Source organism: Pantherophis guttatus, chromosome 15 (genome assembly GCF_059756535.1).
Source record: "Pantherophis guttatus breed Tessera chromosome 15, ASM5975653v1, whole genome shotgun sequence".
Classification (NCBI taxonomy): domain Eukaryota; kingdom Metazoa; phylum Chordata; class Lepidosauria; order Squamata; family Colubridae; genus Pantherophis; species Pantherophis guttatus.
The window spans coordinates 7679352-7699782 of record NC_142077.1 but is presented as its reverse complement, the minus strand read 5'-3'; the positions used below and the strand labels follow the sequence as shown (position 1 = coordinate 7699782).

Sequence of the window (20431 nt, the reverse complement as noted above, 5' to 3'; positions counted from 1 at the left end):
CTTCTCTCTTCTCTTCTCTCCTCCTCCTTCTTCCCTCTCCTCTCTTTCCTCCTTCTCTCCTCTTCTCTCCTCCTCTTTTCTCTTCTCTCCTCTTCTCCCTTTCTCCTTCTCTCTTCTCTTCTCTCCTCTCCTCTCCCCTTCTCCTTTTCTCTTCTCTTCTTCTCCTTCTCTTTCCTTTCCTTTCCTCTCCTCCCCTCCACTCCCCTTCTCCTTCTTCTCTTCTGTCCTCTCCTCTTTCCCCCTCCCCTCTTTTCCCCTCCCCTTCTCCTCTCCTCTCCTCCCTTCCCTTCTCCCTTCTCCCCTCTCTTTCTCACACACACACAGGGTTCAGGTAAAACGTTGGCAGGTGTGATGTGAGTCAAGCAGAAGACATCCCTGTGATTTTTGTGGGGAGCCTTGGTGTGGCTTACCTCCAGGCCCTACCTGCCTACGAATCCTTGAAAGGGCTACGCCAAGACTTTAAGGGAGGAGCGCTCGGTGTGAGCCATTTCCTTCAGTTATTTACCTTCTGCCTTATGCCCAGCAGCCAAGGCAGGCGGCAGGTTAAAAAAGAGAGAGAGATGGTTAGGCAAAGGGAGAGGCCGCAGCCCTGCTTGGATTAAGCCGGTGTTAAGTGGAGAAATCCTAAATCACCTTGCAAATAGGCAACGAAAGAAGCTCCGTTTGGCATAGAGAAGGCCAAAGGATGGATGGCATTTCCAGCTTCAAAACGATCTTGGAAAATGTCCTTCTGCCTGCCTATCTTTCTGGAGAGCTCCATCCAGGCCCCTCAAGCCCAGATTTTCTTGGGTCACATGCAGGGTAAATAAGCGCGTGCCTCCATCAATAAACAGGCAGCCATCCTTTGGCCAAACAGGCCTTGTTGGTGAATTTAGGGTGAAATGCTCCTTAGCGAGCCAGAGATGAGGAAACCCATGTGCCCCTCTGGGCCACGTCTCTGTCCTTTGGGGGACGGGGTGGCTTGGGGTGGGGTGGGGGACGGGGTGGCTTGATGCATCTCCTGATACCGCCTGGTGCTAACCATCTCTGCCATGTGTGTGCTTCTCATTAGGAATGGATTAACCACTGACAAACCAGCTGTCACCGAAGATGTAAATATTTACCAGAAATATATTGCCAGGTAGGCCGATGTCCCTTCCCTGCTCTGCCTTGGGGTGGGGGGAGAGGGTGGAGGAGGGGGCCTGCAACTGCCCGTCTGGGTGCAGTGTAAGCCGCTAGCAAGTGGTGGGATCCTCCCGGTTTAACAACCGGTTCGGTGATTGTGCGCTTCGCGCGTGCGCATTTTGAACAAATCGTCACTCCCGGGTTTCTTCGGAGGAGTGACACAGCTGATTCGCGTGGCAATCAGCTCTGCCGCCCAAATCAGCTGAGAAGATAAAGGTAGGAAAATAGCACGGGTGGGCAAGTGGGCCCTTCTGATCGTCGGAGCTACCGGTTCAACCGAACCGGTCTGAACCGGTAGAATCCCACCACTGGCCGCTAGTCAGGCTCCCCTGAATCTGTCCCCTTCTTTTTGACGTCCACGCTATCAGTGACACTTCTCTTGCTCAGACCCTCTAAACCAACCAATCTATCAGAATAGAGCTGGAAGGGACCTTGGAGGTCTTCTAGTCCAACCCCCTTGCTTAAGCAGGAAACCCTCTATCATTTCAGATAGGTGGCTGTCCAGTTTGTTTTTTTTAAAACTCCTTTTGCTTAGAGGGAAGAGTTGTGGCCCGCTCCAGTGGTGGTATTCAGCTGGTTCTATCCGATTCGGGCAAACTGGTAGCGGCGGCTGCAGGAGGCTCCGCCCACCTGCCCTGACCTCATCACGTCCCGTTTTTGACGCTTCTGCACATACCACCCCTGGCCAGCTCCATTCCCCAAGACCCTCCCCTGCTTGGAGAAACGTTGCAATTAATCTTCGTGGGCCAAAGACATTTATCTTGGGTGCACATTTTTCTTTTTTTTAAAAAAAGAACTTGCCTTACTGCAATCGAGATAAATTTTTCTTCTCTAATTCTACCGGTCACTGCACAAAAATTTTGCCCCTTTAATGCATAGCTCTCAATGTGAATCTTACCCTGAGCCTTCACTGAGACACTGTGGCATTCATTGGGACTTCTGTCCATCCCTTTTAAGAACTTCTGGCCGGGACTGGGAGATTTCATAAATCTGACCATCTGTAATCCATCTTGGTAGCCTTTCCTCTCGATCATTTAAAGCGAAGACTGGAACGTCATCGTCCTTAGAGGGGGAATCCCAAGATACTCTGCTTCCCATGCCTTGCGTGGTGTGTTTTGTGACCCTCACAACGAAATGACACAAACACCCTATCCCACACACCCGAATCTATCTGCAAGGGACAAATCGGGATAACAGCACACAATATAACCAGCCTTCTCCGTGTCCGTTCCCCGTCAGGCGGGTTGAACTCTGACCAGCTCCCATCATCCCCAGCCAGGAAGGTGGAGGGGGGGTGGCAGCCTAGCCCCCTGGAGGGGCGCCAGATTTGAGGACGGCTACCGTGCTCTGCGGATAATCTCCCGTTTTCAAATTGCCCTTCAGCTCCCTGAAAATTCGTCTCCAGCTGTAAATGATTTAACAGCACATTTAACCAGACATTATCCAACCAGGTAGCTACGATATAAGGATAGTCAGAAGCAAAGTAATCAGCTGTTTAATTTCTCCTTCCCTCTCTCTCTCTCTCTCTCTCTCTTTTCTCCTTGCCCCCCCCTTTTAAGATCAGAAAATTGATTCTAAAGCCATATGAGTAACTTTTGCATTGCTGCATCTGAAGGGCAACTCCGATGCACGTCTCTGCGCCCACCCGTATGCCCGCGCGTGAGCTGTGCACACACACACACACACACACACACACACACAGAGCGAGCACTTTCTTCTGCTCATTGTTTTGCCTGCCCGAAGTCCTTCCCCTCGGGGCCCTTAAATCACACGGTGGGGCCGGCTTGATTAGCAGTCATAAGCTCATTATTTTAAGCTGTCTGTCTCCTACAAGACAAGGAGAGAAGGAGCCGTTCGTCCTTTGCCAGCTGCGAAAGGCAGCTTCCTCTCTCTCGGCTTCCAGGAGAGCCCGCATTCCTCGAGATTAGCAAGGCCGGCTCGGGGTTAAAAGTCAAAGGAGTGTGAGAGAGAGAGAGAAACAGAGAGGGAGAAAGAGAGACAGAGACAGAGACAGAGAGACAGAGAGAGAGAGAGACAGAGAAACAGAGACAGAGAGAGAGAGACAGAGAGAAACAGAGACAGATAGAAACAGAGACAGAGAGAGAAACAGAGACAGAGAGAGAAACAGAGAGAAAGACACAGAAACAGAGACAGAGAGAGAGACAGAGAGAGAGAGAGAGAAACAGACAGAAAGAGAGAGACAGAGAGAAACAGAGACAGAGACAGAGAGAGAAACAGAGAGAAAGACACGGAGAGAGAAACAGAGAGAGAGACAGAGAGAGAGACAGAGAAACAGAGAGAGAGAGAAAAAAACAAGAGAGAGAAACAGAGAGAGAGAGAGAGACAGAGAGAGAGAGACAGAGAGAAACAGACAGAGAGAGAAACAGAGAGAAAGACACAGAAACAGAGACAGAGAGAGAGAGACAGACAGAGAGAGAGAGAGAGACAGAAAGAGAGAGACAGAGAGAGAAACAGAGACAGAGAAACAGAGAGAGAAACAGAGAAAGACACGGAGAGACAAACAGAGAGAGAGAGAGAGAGAGAAACAGAGAGAGAGAGAAAAAACAAGAGAGAGACAGAGAGGGAGAGAGAGAGAAAGAGAGAGAGAGAGAGAGAAACAGAAACAGAGACAGAGAGAGAGAAACAGAGAGAGAGACAGAGAGACAGAGAGAGAGAGAGAGAAACAGAGAGAGAGAGACAGAGAGAGAGAGAGAGAAAGAGAGAGAGACAGAGAAACAGAGAGAGAGAGAAAAAAATGAGAGAGGGAGAGAGAAGATCTCTTGGGCCAAGGTCCCTCCAACGCCAGGCCGTGCCCAACCGAGACAAGTGTCAATTTTGCCAACCGAGACAAGTGTCAGTTTTGCCGGTGACACCTTCCCGTTCAATCTGCCCTGCCTTTTGAAAAGAGCCCCTGGCTTTTCCCACTTCCAAAGACCCCTTTGATTTAGCCGCCCCACGAAAACCCACCCGAAGCGTAACATGTGGAACTGTTTTGGAGGAATGATGGAGCTGTCCAAGGGAGATGACCTTTTTTCTTTACCTTGTGCGGCCTGCCAGTCTCGTGCGCTAGCCAGGACCTCCTCCTCCCATCCTATCTGTCCAGCCTTTAGTTTTAGTTAATTGAATGTACCCACCCGTGTGCCTTTTTTGGAAAGGGGGGGAGGAACGGGGATTCGAGCTCTACATTTGAGGTGGGGGGGGCACCAGAGAGGAATTGCGTGATATCTCCGGAGCACCATGTGGTGAATCGGTTTGGGAAAAGAAGCGCTTCGGAAAGAAGTTGCCTTTATGGACTTCGCCAAACGAGCTTCTCTCCGCTTAGAAGCCTCTTCGAGGTGCAGCCGGAGATTTCTTACTTTTTCACTCACTCTGTATTTACATTTCTTTTCTTTTTTCTTTTTTCCCTCGGACTCATTATTTATTATTATTGGTGCCCTAACAGATGTTCCTACTGCAGATCTTGCTTAAATATTTATTTACATGAGTCTTTCCCTCCCTTCTACCCATCACTTGTAATCGGGGTGGGTTCGGTATTGGGTAGTTGGGTTTCTCTCTCTCTCTCTCTCTCTCTTTCCCCCGTCACGCACATCATCGTTATAAAGTAATGAGCGTGTAAACAGTTGCTAAGCAGGCTGACTTCTGTATTTATTATTTTTATTAGTATTTATTTATCCGGGGGTTTTTCCTCGGTTAGCCTCGGCCAAATCTGGGAAACGAGGGTTTTGCAACGGCGGTGCGTTGGGCGTGCTCCAGACGCCGTTCCCCGTTTGAACGCTTGCCTGTTTCTTCTATTGATCTATTTTAAGAGATTTATATTGCCGCCTATTCACACGCGGCGACTCAAGGCGGCTTACAGGAATATTACAGTTAAAATATTGCAGTCCAAAGCAAGGAGAGGTGGACCCCAGCTCTTGGTCATGCTTTTAAGTTTGATTTTTTTTTTTCCTACTGTTGCCCTGTTGTTCTCTCTGGATTGTGAGCTGACCTGATGATGATGATGATGATGATTATCTGATGCTGCAGTATGTTCGTATTTATGATGGGGTGGGCGCAGGGAGGATGACACCGTATCTCTGTTCTAATATCGGATTTTTGATTTGAAGAATTGTAGTATTTTTTTTTTCCTGTACCGTGCATACATTCTTGGAAAGGATCCGTGTATACACCGTGTTTTCCCCAAAATAAGACCCTGTCTTATATTTTTTTGAACCCTGAAATAAGCGCTTGGCGTTATTGCCATGCACTCAAAAGCCCGATTGGGCTTATTATCAGGGGGGTGTCTTATTTTGGGGAAAACAGGGTAGATGATAGATAGATGGAAAGATAGATGGATAGATAGATAGATAGATAGATAGATAGATAGATAGATAGATAGAATAGATACTGAGTTTCCCCGAAAATAAGACCCCGTCTTATATTTTTTTGAACCCTGAAATAAGCGCTTGGCCTTATTGCCATGCGCTCAAAAGCCTGATTGGGCTTATTATTAGGGGGTGTCTTATTTTGGGGAAAACAGGGTAGGTTTTTATAAGACTCCTCACCCCCACAGCAAAAGTCCCCAGATGACAGTTGAGAGGCATAGATGTGGTCTCAGAGAATGACTCTGGATGCTACACAGTTTGTTACGGGAAATTGCTAAGAGGTTTTCTTTGGTTTTTGGCCATCCAAAAGTCCCTTCTTCATATTTTTCCACTGTAATTTGAAACTAGATACCTAGGTTGCACGATTCGTAGGAAATAGGCCGAAAGGAACAATTCTCTGATGTTTTTTATTTTTCCTATCGCGTTCTAAAGAAACGATCTGTTGGCATCACTCCTAAAATTCTGTTCGAAGGGCTGGTTTGCAGTGGAAAATTCATGGGATGCAGAAACATAAAATCAGAAAATGTGATAGATTGGAAAACAAGGGAAGCCCCTGTACGATGTTAAAGCCTTCTATTGTATTAAGGAGAAATGGAATTTAAGTAAGGGGTCTCTGTTGGGGCAATCACGAGAGGTGGGAGTCTCTCTCTCTCTCTCTCTCTCTCTCTCTCTCTCTCTCTCTCTCCCTCTCCCTCTCCCTCTCCCTCTCCCTCTCTCCCCCTCTTTTCTCTCTCTCTCTTTCTCTCTCTCTCTCCCTCCCTCCCTCCCTCCCTCCCTCTCTTTTCTCTCTCTCTCTCTCTTTCTCTTTCTTTCTCTTTCTGTCTGTCTCTCTTTCTTTCTCTCTCTCTCTTTCTTTCTCTCTCCCTTTTCTCTCTCTTTCTCCTTTTCTCTCTCTCCCTCCCTCTTTTCTCTCTCTTTCTCTTTCTTCCTTTCTCTCTCTCTCTTTCTTTCTCTCCCTCCCTCTCTTCTCTCTCTTTCTCTCCCTCCCTCCCTCTCTCCCTCTCTCTCTCTTTCTTTCTCTCGCTTTCTCTTTCTCTCTCTCTCCCTCCCTCTCTTTTTTCTCTCTCTCGCTCTCTTTCTCTTTCTTTCTTTCTTTCTCCCTCCCTCCCTCTCTTTTCTCTTTTTTTCCCTCTCTCTCTTTCTCTTTCTGTCTCCCTCTTTCTCTCCCTCCCTCCCTCCCTCTCTCTTTCTCCCTCTCTCCCTCTCTCCCTCTCTCCAAGTTATGTCAAGTCCACAGCATATAATGAATGATTTTAATATTTAGTTGCTTCATTGGTTAGATGAATCAATTAAGCATCTTTCTGATCTACTAAAAATCTGGCCCCAATTAAATAGGCCACAGACTTTTCCCAACATTAATTATGTGGGTGAGCCCTTCTGAAGAAGGGGTGAAAGGATAACCCACCGTTTAGTTACCAGAGGCCAATATGTTTTTCTGGGTGAAACCCATGAGTCACGGCGTTAATAAATAATGGTGGGGGTTTTTTTCCCCCCCCCATAAAAATATTTGTTGCCGTGGCATCAATATCTATCAATATTCTTTGATTTGAAACGTCTGCTTCCTACTCAGGACAGGAAGGGTTTAGAAATAAATCCATCGGATTTTGTACAACGGCGCTCATATTCTGCCTTTCCTCTTATTTACTTATTTAACAGTTTGCATCCGACTCGTCTAAATATTGCCAGGAGCCGTTTTTTTATAGCAAGACTCAAATAAAGAAAAAAAAATCTATCAAACACCGTTCTATTTTGATGATAGCTGGTAGCATTGGAAACCACCTTAAGGCCGGATTAGCCTGGCCTTTTGGGCATCCGATGAGGAGAGGCAATGGTAGGATCGTGTGGTGTAATATTACAATAGCTTTAATTCTCTGGCCTGTAGGAAACTTGATATTTAAAAAAAAAAAAAAACCAATAACAGGACAAAGTAACAGAACTGGATGGGACCTTGGAGGTCTTCTAGCCCAACCCCCTGCTCAGGTAGGAAACTATACCACTTCAGACAAATGGTTATCCGATCTCTTCTTTAAAGCCTCTGCGGATGGAGCACCCGCAATTTCTTGTGGCAAGTTGTTCCACTGATTAATTGTTCTGACTGTCGGGAAATTTCTCCTTAGTTCTAGGTTGCTTCTCTCCTTGATAAGTTTCCATCGGTTGTTTCTTGTTCTGCCTTCAGGTGCTTTGGAGAATAGGTTGACCTCCTCTTTTTTTGTGGCAGCCGCTCAATTATTGGAGTATGGCTATCCTGTCTCCCCTGGTCCTTCTTTTCGCTAGACTAGACATCCCCTGCATTCCTGCGACTCCTGTTCTTCATATGTTTTAGCCTCCAGCCTCCTAATCCTCTTTCTTGCTCCTGTCCCATCCGTCCATCCCAAAACCAGGGAAGGATCGAATGCCGAAAAACGTGGATTTAGTACTATGGATGGTTCCTCATTTTGCTCTTGAGGACCAAAGAAGCGGTAGTCTTGGAAACAGACAGCGAGAAAACCAATGCCCCTTTAGTCCTATTTTCCCCCAATTTGGTAGGTTCTCTGTATGTTCACCCACCCATTTCAACCGTGAATGGAACATGGCGCCGGAGGTATTCAGCTGGTTTGGATCAGTTCGTCGGAACCGGTAGTGGAAATCGTGGGTGGGCTCGCCCATCTGCCCTGGCTCTATTTAGGCACGTTTTTGAGGCCGGGCAAATGCGTGGAAGGCACACACACACGACAAAAGCGCGTGCACGGAAGGCCGGCCGCATGTGAGGAAGGCAGGCTCGTGGGGCAAACCAGTAGTAACATAATGTGTAACCCACCGCTGCATGGCGGCTGTATATTCCCCATAGCAGGGGTGAAATCCAGCAGGTTCTGACAGGTTCTGGAGAACCGGTAGCGGAAATTTTGACTAGTTTGGAGAACCGGCCAATACCACCTCTGGCTGGCCCCAGAGTGGGGTGGGAATGGACACTTTGCAGTATCCTTCCCTCAGGAGTGGGGTGGGAATGGAGATTTTGGAGTATCCTTCCCTCAGGAGTGGGGTGGGAATGGAGATTTTGGAGTATCTTTCCCTCAGGAGTGGGGTGGGAATGGAGATTTTGGAGTATCTTTCCCTCAGGAGTGGGGTGGGAATGGAGATTTTGCAATATCCTTCCCTCAGGAGTGGGGTGGGAATGGAGATTTTGCAATATCCTTCCCTCAGGAGTGGGGAGGGAATGGGGATTTTGCAGTATCCTTCCCCTGCCCCGCCCACCAAGCCCCGCCCATAGAACCGGTAATAAACACATTTGAATTTCACCACTGCCTTCGTAGCCACCACCGAGGAATTCTGGGAGTTGAAGTCCTCAAGGCTTAAAGTTGCCAACTTTGGAGAGCTCTGCTATATAGGAAGAAGCTCTTCTTGGTCCCTAGCCCTCACCGAGGCGGGGAATCTTTTTCCGGAGCAGAACTCTGGGCCTCGTTGTCCCATGCCAGTTTCTGCCACACGTCGCACACCCGTTGCCTTGGAAGGGGGAGGCCCCGGGGGGTGGGGGGGAGTCCCCGAATGCATGCTTTGTGCGGATGAAAAGGCGCGTGGAAGGGGACTGGCGGGGTGTGTGCGTGGCGGTGGGAGGGGGGGTCCAGCAGGTGTGCTCCCTCTTGCACATGGCGTCAGCAAGCGTGCGCCGTCTGTGCGAGGCTTCCTGCTTTCCGAAGCTCAGCAGATGCTGCCCTTTAAAAATTAATAACTTGAACTGTTTCAAGTGTCAGGCGAAGCCAAGGAGAGAGAGAGAGAGAGAGAGGTAGCCCTGCAGGAATCTATTAACTGGGGAAGGGGAGTGGGGTGGGGTGGGGGGGGAGATTCCCTAATCCCCAGAGCTGGAGGCCTGCCCTACACACACACACAGAGAGAGAGAGCTTTGCCCTTGATATGACATAGCCGAGCATGGCCGTCTCCGCTCTGCCAAATGGGAGGGGGAGGAGAGGGGAAGGGAGGGTAAAAAGGGCAAAGCAGAGGAACCTGCGAAGCGGGGAAGCAACCTGCGTGGCCCTTGGCATGCCAGGACTCCTCTGCCCATCTCCAAATCCTCTTACACTTGTCTTTTTCCAATGGTCTGTTTTTCTGTTATCCTTTGCTTCTCTTTTTCCTCCTCCTTTCCCGCTCTCTCTTTCTCTCTCTCTCTCGGATGGCGGATGGACGTCTCTTTCTGTGCTGTTTGCAAATGCCATGGGTGAAACTTTATTAACCTTTTTTTTTTTTGCAGCAATGCTAGCTGCTTATTATTATTATTATTATTATTATTATTATTATTATTATTATTCTTCATATTTCTATGCCGCCCACTCTCCGAGGACTCTGGGCGGCTTACACCAAAGACAGTATACTAAATAGCATATTGCCCCCCAACAATCTGGGTCCTCATTTTACCCACCTCGGAAGGACGGAAGGCTGAGTCAACCTTGAGCCTGGTGAGATTTGATCCGCTGATCTGCTGAACTAGCAGTCAGCTGAAGTAGCTGCAGTACTGCACTCTAACCACTGCGCCACCTCGGCTCATTTTTGTTTTGTTCCTTTCCCCTTTTTGAAAGTCGGCTCGTCGACCCTGTGCAGAAACTTCCTAATAGTGAGGACAATTAACCAGTGGAACAGCTTGCCACAAGAAGTTGTGGGTGCTCCCAACACTGGAGGATTTAAAGAAGGGAGTGTCTGAAATGGTATAGAGTCTCCTGCTTGAGCAAGGGGTTGGACTGGATGACCTCTAAGGTCTCTTCCGGCTCTGTTCTGATTCTGATTGAAACCTTTTCTCTGCTTCTCGGAGGGTCTGAGTAACCCCAGGTTACCACGCCTCGTTTCGTGTCGCAGATAACGTTTGACGCACAAAAACCCACTATCCCAGGAGGGATGCTAGAAAATCCAGCATCCTGAACATCTGGAGATTTAGTTAGGGTTGGTTAAGAAAAGCTGGGACCTCCTGTCCCTCGGGATTCTATCATGGTTTGAAAATCCAAAACGAGGCGAGTGGGAAGCCGTCACGAAGAGAAGGCGTGCAGATGGCCTGAACTTGTAACTTTGCATTTTGAGGATTCTTCGTCTCGGCATCTCAGTAGGATCTTTGGGTCAATAATATTCAGCCGGGGTGACCAAAATTGGATGCAGCATTCCAGAGGTGGCCTTACTAAAGGCTTTATAAAACGGTACTAATACTTCCACGTGGTTTTGATGCTTATGACTCTGTTTATAACAACCAAGGATTATATTGGCTTTTTTTTTTTTGGGCGGCTGCTGCCACGCGCAGCTGGTTTATGTTTAAGCGACTGTCCACTGGGACGCCAAGGTCCCTCTCATAATTGCTGCTTTTGAGCCAGGTTTTCGCCTCATCCGTACCTTTGGATCATAAGGAGGGGAGAAAGGCAGAGGTGCCCTCTGCACCTCCTGGCATAAAGGAATGCCAGGCCCGGGAGATTGCAACCACTCGGTAGAGTCGATTGCCTTTTCGTGTCAGTTTCTCTCGGCACGAAAGAGAAGGCCAGCTCTCGTCCAGCCTGCTTTGAAACAGACAGATGTGTAACTGAGAGGATTGGGAGGAGGAGGGGGGAAAGGGGAAGCCATTGCTCGTTTTATTTCTGACCCACGTAACGTCCTCTCTTCCCTTCTTAACTATGTCCAGGTTTTCCGGAAGCCAGCACTGCGGACACATTCACTGTGCATACCAGTACCGGGAACATTATCACTGCCTTGACCCAGAGTGCAACTATCAGGTAGATAATATACAATATAAACACCAGAGGTTTGAGAAACCAGCCCAAAAAGTGGGGAGGGGGGGGGAAAGGTTGAAGACGAAATAATCTATTGCAGGGGTCCCCAATCCTGGACCTTGGCCCGCTATCGGGCCACACGAACGGCGAGCGGTGGTGACATCCAATTTTTTTTGCTACCAGTTCTGTGGGCGTGGCTTTCTGGGTGTGGTGTGGCTTTGTGGGCGTGGCAGGGGAAGGATACTGCAAAATCTCTATTCCCACCCGACTCCAGGGGAAGGATACTGCAAAATCCCCATTCTCTCCCCACTCCTGGAGGAAGGATACTGCAAAATCCCCTTTCCCTCCCCACTCCTGGGGGAAGGAAACTGCAAAATCTCAATTCCCACCCCACTCTGTGGCCAGCCAGAGGTGGCATTTGCCGGTTCTCCAAACTGCTCAAAATTTCCGCTACCGGTTCGCCAGAACCTGTCAGAACCTGCTGGATTTCACCCCTGGGACTGCTGATCTAGTGGCCCTAACATCCAGTGCAGCAAATTTGTCCCATCGTAGCAGAATTCTTTCCTAAGGCTGCCGTGGGGGAAGTTGTCAAAGGAGCAGGGGTGGGATTCCGACTGGTTCGAGCGAACCGGTAACTCCGATAATCAGCTGGGAGCGAACCGGTTCACTCCGACGATCAGCTGGGCCCGCCCTCCCGCCCCTGTGCTTTACTGACCTATATCTTCTCAGCTGATTCACGCGGCAGAGCAGATTGCCGCAGCTCAGCTGTATTACTCCCCAGCAGTAATGTGGAAAGTTAAGTTTTTGTAAAACTGCACACGTGGACGCAGCCCATTGGGCTCGTGCGCGCACGGAGCGCACGATCCCCGAACCAGTTGTTAAACCGGCAGGATCCCACCACTGCAGAGGAGGGTGAGTTTTTTTTTTTTCCCCTGAAATTCCCTGAGGATTTTTTTTTGCACGTGGGAAAACTCTTCAGGAGACGGGTTTAACCAGTCACTGGGCTCCTTCCTTTCCTTGGACATGGTGAGCCTTTTAAACCCCCCCAGGGCAAAAGAGCTTCTCACCAACCGGCCAGCCGTTTCCGAACACTCTCCTGCCCTCCACAGATGATCTCCACATATTTTTTTTTGCCTGCTAACGCAAGGGATGTTCTCGGCAGTAACGCAGAGCCAGGAGGACATAAAACGGGGAGGTTAATTCGAGACGGAGAGCTGCTAGGAAGAGAGCGGTGGGGGGAAAGGCATCCGAACTGGTTTGCAGACTCCGCCTGTGTCGGGGCTTCCTCGTAAAAACAGCTTGTTGGGACCGTTCCAGATATTCTTTATGGACTTCTGGCGTGTAATTGTCACAAACACTCCATTGTCATCCTTTCCCCCCTCGCGCCCTCCCCCTCCCCAAAGAAACGACCGCCTTTAAATACAGAAAGGCAGGTGGGCTCAGCCTCTCTCGTCATAATGGAGACGGATGGGATTCTGCCAGCTAGATTCCTCCTTCCTTTCGGCCTCTACCTCCCAAGGGGGTGATGTTAATCCCGCTCCCGGTCAAAGGTGTTTTGCGTAGCCTCCCCTGGGGCCCGAGAACCCCAGGTGACCTTCAGTAGCTCCTGCCGGCTGGGTTGAAGGAAGGTGGAAGAGAAGCAGGATGTGGAGGAAGGGACAGAAGTTGGAACGGCAGCCCGGCCTGGGAGAGCTGCCAGGACACACTTGTCAGGCCGGCTCCTCCGTGTCACATGCTGCATTTGTTTACCCTCCGTTCAGGGTTGGCTTTGACTCTTCCAGGGTTGTGGTCAGCCACACACACACACATATATACACACTCACCCCGCTTGTTAAGGCTGTGGCGGCAGGACGGGACTCCCAGGAATAGCTGCCACGGATTTCTCCCCTGGCGTTCTCCAGGGTCGGAGGCACTCCTCCAATTGCAACAGGGGAAAACTGGTTCTGGTCCAGCCCCACCCCCAGTCTGAGAGGCTGTGAGTTTCTGTGAGGATGTGGGCAGTGGGAACCCAGCCACGGGTGGGGTAGGAGGTGTATCTCCAAAGCACCTGAAGGCCAGAGAAGAATTAGCAGGTGGAAACTAACCAAGGTGAGAAGCAACCTAGTTGTTGTTAGTTGTGAAGTCGTGTCTGACCCATCGCGACCTCATGGACCACGTTCCTCCAGGCCTTCCTGTCCTCTACCATCCTCTGGAGTCCATTGAAGCTCACACCGACTGCTTCAGTGACGCCATCCAGCCCCCTCGTTCTCTGCCGTCCCCTTCTTCTTTTGCCCTCCATCGTTCCCAGCATTAGGCTCTTCTCCAGGGAGTCCTTCCTTCTCATTCGGTGGCCAAAGGATTTGAATTTCCTCTTCAAGATCTGGCCTTCTAAAGAGCAGTCAGGGTTGATCTCCTCCAGGAGTGACCGGTTGTGACCAGTTAGGAGTGATCGGCTCTTCTCCAGGGAGTCCTTCCTTCTCATTAGGTGGCCAAAGGATTTGAGTTTCATCTTCAAGATCTGGCCTTCTAAAGAGCAGTCAGGGTTGATCTCCAGGAGTGACCGGTTGTGACCGGTTAGGAGTGATCGGCTCTTCTCCAGGGAGTCCTTCCTTCTCATTAGGTGGCCAAAGGATTTGAGTTTCATCTTCAGGATCTGGCCTTCTAAAGAGCAGTCAGGGTTGATCTCCTCTAGGAGTGACCGGTTGATCTCCTCGAGGAGTGACTCCTCTAGGAGTGACCGGTTGGATCTAGGAGTGACTGGTTGAAGCAACCTAGAAGTAAGGAAAAAAAATATAATCTAACGTTGGCTTGTGGGAGCTTCAACTCCCCGAATTCCCCAGCCAACCAAGCTTGGTTGACTTTAAGCCAAGTCTTCAAAGTTGCCGAGGCTGGACACCCCTTACTCAAGGCACTCTGGATTAAGTGGCTGCCAGATTAGCAGGATGTGGCAACAGCATTCCAGGGAAATTACTCCTCGGTGCTTCCTTGTGTATATTCCTGTGTGTATATCTCGAAGTTTAATCAAAGCGGTAGAGCCAGATGGAGATTTATTTCTGCTTTCGAAGAGAGAAGGGTTGGAGGAATGGGGGGGGGGCGACTCCCCATCTGGATTTCGAAACAATCCACCTCCATCCCAGCAGCTGAACTCACCCAGGCGCCTCTCTGCCTCTGTTTGATCAATGGTCAATTTGGGGGGATCCGGCCTTGAGTGGGTGGGTAACACCATCCAGCTTTACCACGCCGCACGCACGCAGAGAGGCTACCTTTCTAGCTGATTTTGGCTTCTAAGCAGGGGTGGGTCGCTGGGGGTTCGCAGGGGTTCGGGAGGACCTCTAGCTAAGATTCCGTGCAGTTTGGAGAACCCCCAAATCAGTGCTGAAATCCAAATTTTTTTACTACCAGTTCTGTGGGCGTGGCTTGGTGGGTGTGGTGTGGCTTGGTGGGCGTGGCTTGGTGGGCGTGGCAGGGGAAGGATACTGCAAAATCTCCATTCCCACCCCACTCCTGGGGGAAGGATATTGCAAAAACTCCATTCTCCACCCCACTCTGGGGCCAGCCAGAAGTGGTATTTACCGATTCTCTGAAGTACTCAAAATTTCCGCTACCAGTTCTCCGAACTGCTCAAAATTTCCACTACCAGTTCGTCAGAACCTGCTGGATTTCACCCCTGCCCCAAATCCCACTCCCGGCTGGCCCCGCCCACCCCTCCCCTCCCAGGAGTCCCCACGCGGCCTGTTCTGGATGCAGATAAATGCAGGGCGTGCGTGGAGGCTCGGAGAGAGCAAAAAACGGGGCCTACCGGAAGTTCGGGAAGGCCTCCGGAGCCTGGGGAGGCCGTTTTCACCCTCCCCCCCGTGATGCAGTTTTTTTTCAGCAGATGTCCGAAATGCATCCCAGTATTCGGTATTTCCCCCATTCCGTATTTTCTCTCTCCTGTGCAACCCTCCTCAGGATGGAATGCCCACACCTGTCCATCTCTGGGACGTTTCCACCCCTCCCCTCACCTTCTGCTTCTCCCTCTCACCCCCCTCCCCCAGAGGTTCACCAGTAAGCAGGACGTCATTCGGCATTACAACATGCACAAGAAACGGGACAACTCCCTCCAGCACGGCTTCATGCGGTTCAGCCCCCTGGATGACTGCAGTGTCTACTACCACGGCTGCCACCTCAACGGGAAAAGCACACATTACCACTGCATGCAGGTAAAACGCCCGGCCCACCTTGGCCGGCCTGGGAGAGCCAAGGATCAGGGCCGCCGACCCAGGGGTGGTATATTACCTTCGCTACCGGTTCACAAATGCACAGAGCATCAAAAAATGGGACGTGATGACGTCCGGGCGGTTGGGCGGTGCCTCCCGCAGCCGCTGCCGACTGGTTCATCCCCACCGAATAACCCCAAAGGGTCCCCTTTTCTGTAGGCCGGCATTGTGGAACGAGATGCGTTTTTCCAGAAAGGATAAACTGGTGGATTTTTCCTTTGACTTCCTCCCCCCCCCCCCCCCAGGTCCCTCCTGGGAGGATGGCAGTCCGGCGGGAGGTCTCCTTCTCAACTACGAGCTTACTCTCTGTTTGAGCGGTGACCTTGCGGCGCAAAGCCCCGGCTGCTCCTTCTCTCCAGGGTTGCTCCCTTTGTGGCTGGCTACTGAGCCCATCAAATATTAAATAGCAGCCCAGTTTCAAACACGAGATCAGAGGGAAGCACCATTACGGTGGAAGCGTTTGATGGGAAAGTTTGGTTCGGTTCAACCCGGAGCAGAGAATTGGAAATCCTTTTAGATTCTTCCTGGGCTGTTGGCGGCTTCTTTGTTCAGCGGCGAGTTAAGCAGCTGGACAGATGTGGCCGGCCGTGCGATGGCTCCTTGGAATTAAGCTGTTGGGATGGAACTTAGTTTGGTATTTGCATCTGGGCCTTGGTCGCTCTATCAATGTTCCATTCCAGCCTCTGCAGCCGCAGCAATTCGAGTAGTCCTCGACGTACGACCGCCATTGAGCCCACCATTTCTGTCTGCAGCCGACTCACATTTATGACGGCTGCAGCGTCCCTGGGGTCATTTTGCGACCTTCTGACCAGCAAATGGGAAAAGGCAGATTCGCTTAACATTCCGCGTTTCGCTAACTTTTTAAACAACTGGCATTCAAAATTTCCCGTGGTTAAAGTGAGACCTTCGCGAAGGGACTTTTGCCCCGTTTCACCTCCTTTCTGGCTACAGTCGTTAAGTGAATCACAACTTAGTAGCCCGGTTGTTAAGCGATTCCAGCTTCCTGCTTGTCAGAAGGTCGCAGAAGGAGACGCGGCGACGGTCATAAGTACGAGTCGGTGGCCAAGCGTCTGAACTTCGATTTCCCAATCCTAGAGACGTTACCAAACTCTGAAAAACAGTCACAGGTCACCTTTTTCAGTGCCTTTATAACTTTGTAACGGTCACTAAACGAACTGTAGTAACACGAGAACTACCTGTACGCTGGATGGATTCTGAGGTGTCCTGGGGGGACAGCAGGCTGACAGAAAGGGGGACAGAAAGAAAGGGGTGCAGACCAGCAGCCCGCACTTCTGGAGGGAAAGAATTTCTCCGGAAGGGAGACCAACCGGAAAAGCCTTCGTCGGAAGCCAATATCCATGTTAAGAGGAGGGAAAGGTGTCACAACATTGTAAATTCCCCCAAGGACAGCAAATAGAATCAAGATCATATGAGATGTTGATACCACTTTATAATTCCTCGGTAAGGCCACACTTGGAATCCGGCATCCAATTTTGGTCGCCACGATGTAAAAAAAGATGTGGCGACTTGAGAAAGAGTGCAGAGAAGAGCAACCAAGATGATTAGGGGACTGGAGGCTAAAACATATGAAGGACGGTTGCAGGAACTGGGCATGTCTAGTTTGATGAAAAGAAGGACTAGGGGAGACATGATAGCAGTCTTCCGATATCTCAGGGGCTGCCCCAAAGGAGAGGGAGTCAAGCTATTCTCCAAAGCACCTGAGGGCAGGACAAGAAGCAATGGGTGGAAACTCATCAAGGAGAGAAGCAACTTAGAACCAAGGAGAAATTTCCCGACAGTGAGAACAATTCATCAGTGGAACAACTTGCCACCAGAAGTTGTGAATGCTCCAACACTGGATAGTTTTTAAGAAGATGTTGGACAACCATTTGTCTGAAGTGGTGTAGGGCTTCCTGCCTAGGCAGGGGGTTGGACTAGAAGACCTCCGAGGTCCCTTCCAACTCGGTTTATCCTAAATCTCTTAAATAGCAGCATTTGCCCCCCCCCAAAGCCTCTTTCTCTCTCGTGAAAAAGGCCCTTCCCCCTTTTTCATGTCCATAATTGGCCTGGATAAAACGCACCTTAGTTGTTTATACCAAGGGGACATTTTTTCATGCTTTACCACAAGGAGCCCCGTTGCAAATTATTCACCAGGAGGGGTTGTTGGGTTTTTTTTGTGTGTGTGTGTTTTTTTTTTAAATTTCTTCTTTTAACGCCACTCGGGGGTCTGTCTTGTTTCAAGGTGTCAGTGGGGGGGGGGGCGGGGAGGAGAGATTGGAAGTAGTTTCAGAATAGCTCCCCCCCCACACACACACATTCTGGACGTTTGTCCGATGCTTTTCTCGCAACCCAAGGTGTGTGTGTGTGTGTGTGTGTGTGTGTGTTTTGGTTTGCTTCAACTTCTGAGATGGTACAGACGTTGGCACCCGAGCCTTGAAATGAGGTAGAGAAAGCAGGGACTTCGTCTCTCTCTCTCTCTCTCTCTCTCTCTCTCAGCGGGCACTGGTCTTGTCAGATTCTCCTGGAATTTTACTCAATATGGCAAGTTTGCCCTGAGCTGGAGAGAGAGAGAGAGAGAGAAAGAGAGAGAGACGTTCTGCATTCTTTCTTCTCTTCTGGGCAGCCTTAAAACAGAACCGGTCACAGGCCCTGAGTCCTTCCACTAGCCAAGGCCCCCGTCCCCAATTATAGGGTGAAAAGAGTGACCAGCCCACCTCTCTGCTTTATGTGGGCTGTTGTTTTTTCCATGTGAATTCCCATCTCTCTCCCTCCCTCCCTCTCTCCCCCTTCCTCTCTCTCTTCTCTTCTTTTCTCTCTCTCTCTCTCTCCCTCCCTCCCTCCTTCCCTTCATCTCTCTTTTTCTCTCTCTCCCTTCTTCTCTCTTTCTCTCTCCCTCTCTCTCCCTCCCTCCCCCTCTCCTCTCTCTTCTCTTCTTTTCTCTCTCTACCCCTCCCTCCCTCCCTTCATCTCTCTTTCTTTCTCTCCCTCTCTCTCTCCCTCACTGTCCCTTCCTCTCTTTCTCTCTCCCTCTCTCTCTCCCTCTCTGTCCCTTCCTCCCTCTCTCTCCCCCTCCATCTCTCTTTCTCTCCATCTCCCTCTCTCTCTCTCCCTCTCCCTCCCTTCCTACCTGTCCCTCCCTCCCTTCCTTTGTCTCTCTTTCTCTCTCCCTCCCTCTTTCCCTTTCTCTCTCTCTCTCCAGCCCTTCCTCTCTCTCTCTCCCCCTCCCTCCCTTTGTCTCTCTCTCTGTCCCTCCCTCCCTCTCCTTCTCTCTCTCCCTTCCTCTCTCTTCCTCTCCCTCCCTTTCTCCCTCCCTTTGTCTCTCTTTCTCTCCCTCTCTCTCCCCCTTCCTCTGCTCCCCTCTGCTTTTTTCCTGTGGACCCATAGCTCACAGGCTGCAACATTAGCTGTGGTGGGAAAGGGGTCTTTTCTGCAAGGGACCCGTAATCTAGGAGAGAAGCAACCTGGAACTGAGGAGAAATGTCCTGACAGTGAGGACATTTAATCAGTGGAACAACTTGCCTCCAGAAGTTATGGATGCTCCAACGCTTTTAAGAAAAAGACTGAGCAGCCATTTGTCTGAAATGGTATAGGATTTCCAGCTTGAGTAGGGGGGTTGGACTAGAAGCTCTCCAAGGTCCCTTCCCATTCTGACACCAGTCCTTTGGTCCCCTCTCTTCTGCTTTCCTTCCTTCCTTCCTCCCTCTGTTTCTTTTTCTCCCTCTGGAAAGAAGTGAAACTTTCAGAGGTTATTGTAATGCTGCCACACTCGGAAAACCTGGCTTTAAAACACACACACACACACACACAACTCTCAACTTTCTGACTAGTTGCCCCGGTTCCCCTCCCTCCCTCAGGTGGGCTGCAACAAGGTGTACACCAGCACCTCCGATGTGATGACCCACGAAAACTTCCACAAGAAGAACACGCAGCTGATCAACGATGGCTTCCAACGGTTCCGGGCCACCGAAGACTGCGGCACGGTGGACTGCCAGTTCTACGGGCAGAAGACCACCCACTTCCACTGCAGGTGGGCACGGGGGCAAGAGGAAAAAAAGGTTCTCATTGGGTAGGTGGGCGTCCCTTCCTTCTCTACAGTTTTTCTCCGCGCGAGGGCTCTGCCCGGCATCAGTTAGAACCAAGGCAAAAAGGCATTTGACGGGGTTGACAAGGCCTCGGCTTCACTTGGCTGCATTGGGGAAAGGATATTGATAGTGATCCATCTAGGGCAGCGGCCCACAACCTTTGGGGCACCAGGGACCCCTTCCATGGAGAGAGGCTTTTCTGTGGACCGGAGGAGGCATGGATTCGTGTGCTGCCTGCATCCGGCGGGCGGGGCTTCCCTTGTTTGCGTGGCCTGGTTTCTGGCATGTTGCGGCCAGGTGCCGGTCCATGGATCGGGGGTTGGTCTAGGCCCATGATGGCGAACCTATGGCACGCGTGCCAGAGGTGGCACACAGAGCCCTCTCTGTGGGCACATGCGCCTTACCAGCTGCTCTTCTGGTTTCTGGCCAGCTGGTCTTTGCGGGTGGCAGAACCCTGAAAAATGACCTGAAAATGGCCTGAAAAACTGCCCAAAACTGCCAAAAAAGGCCGTTTTCCAGGCCATTTTCTGGTTCATTTTCTGGTCGTTTTCAGGCCATTTTCCAGGCCATTTCTAGGCCATTTTTCAGGATGTTTTTTAGGCTGTTTTTCGGGCCGTTTCAGGCTGTTTTTCAGGCCATTTTCTGGTCCATTTTCTGGTCGTTTTCAAGCCGTTTTTCAGGCCATTTTCCAGGCCATTTCTAGGCTGTTTTTAGGCTGTTTTTCAGGCCATTTTCTGGTCCATTTTCTGGTCTTTTTCAGGCCATTTTCCAGGCCATTTCTAGGCCATTTTTCAGGATGTTTTTAGGATGTTTTTTGGGCCATTTTCAGGCTGTTTTTCAGGCCATTTTCTGGTCCATTTTCTGGTCGTTTT

General features: G+C 50.3%; 1 protein-coding gene across 7 annotated transcripts in view; it reads left to right on the top strand.

Moving 5' to 3' along the window:
• CASZ1 (castor zinc finger 1) overlaps positions 1–20431 on the top strand; it is a 337439-nt gene that overhangs the window by 293426 nt on the left and 23582 nt on the right. For 5 of the 7 annotated variants that reach the window (XM_087878960.1, XM_087878965.1, XM_087878962.1 and 2 more), the window contains 4 exons: positions 1052–1120; positions 11152–11242; positions 15256–15420; positions 19332–19504. In XM_087878960.1, coding sequence (XP_087735086.1) covers positions 1052–1120; positions 11152–11242; positions 15256–15420; positions 19332–19504 — 498 coding nt within the window. The remainder of the gene's footprint in view (positions 1–1051; positions 1121–11151; positions 11243–15255; positions 15421–19331; positions 19505–20431) is intronic. The other 2 variants (XM_087878963.1, XM_087878961.1) reach the window with 1 other exon arrangement.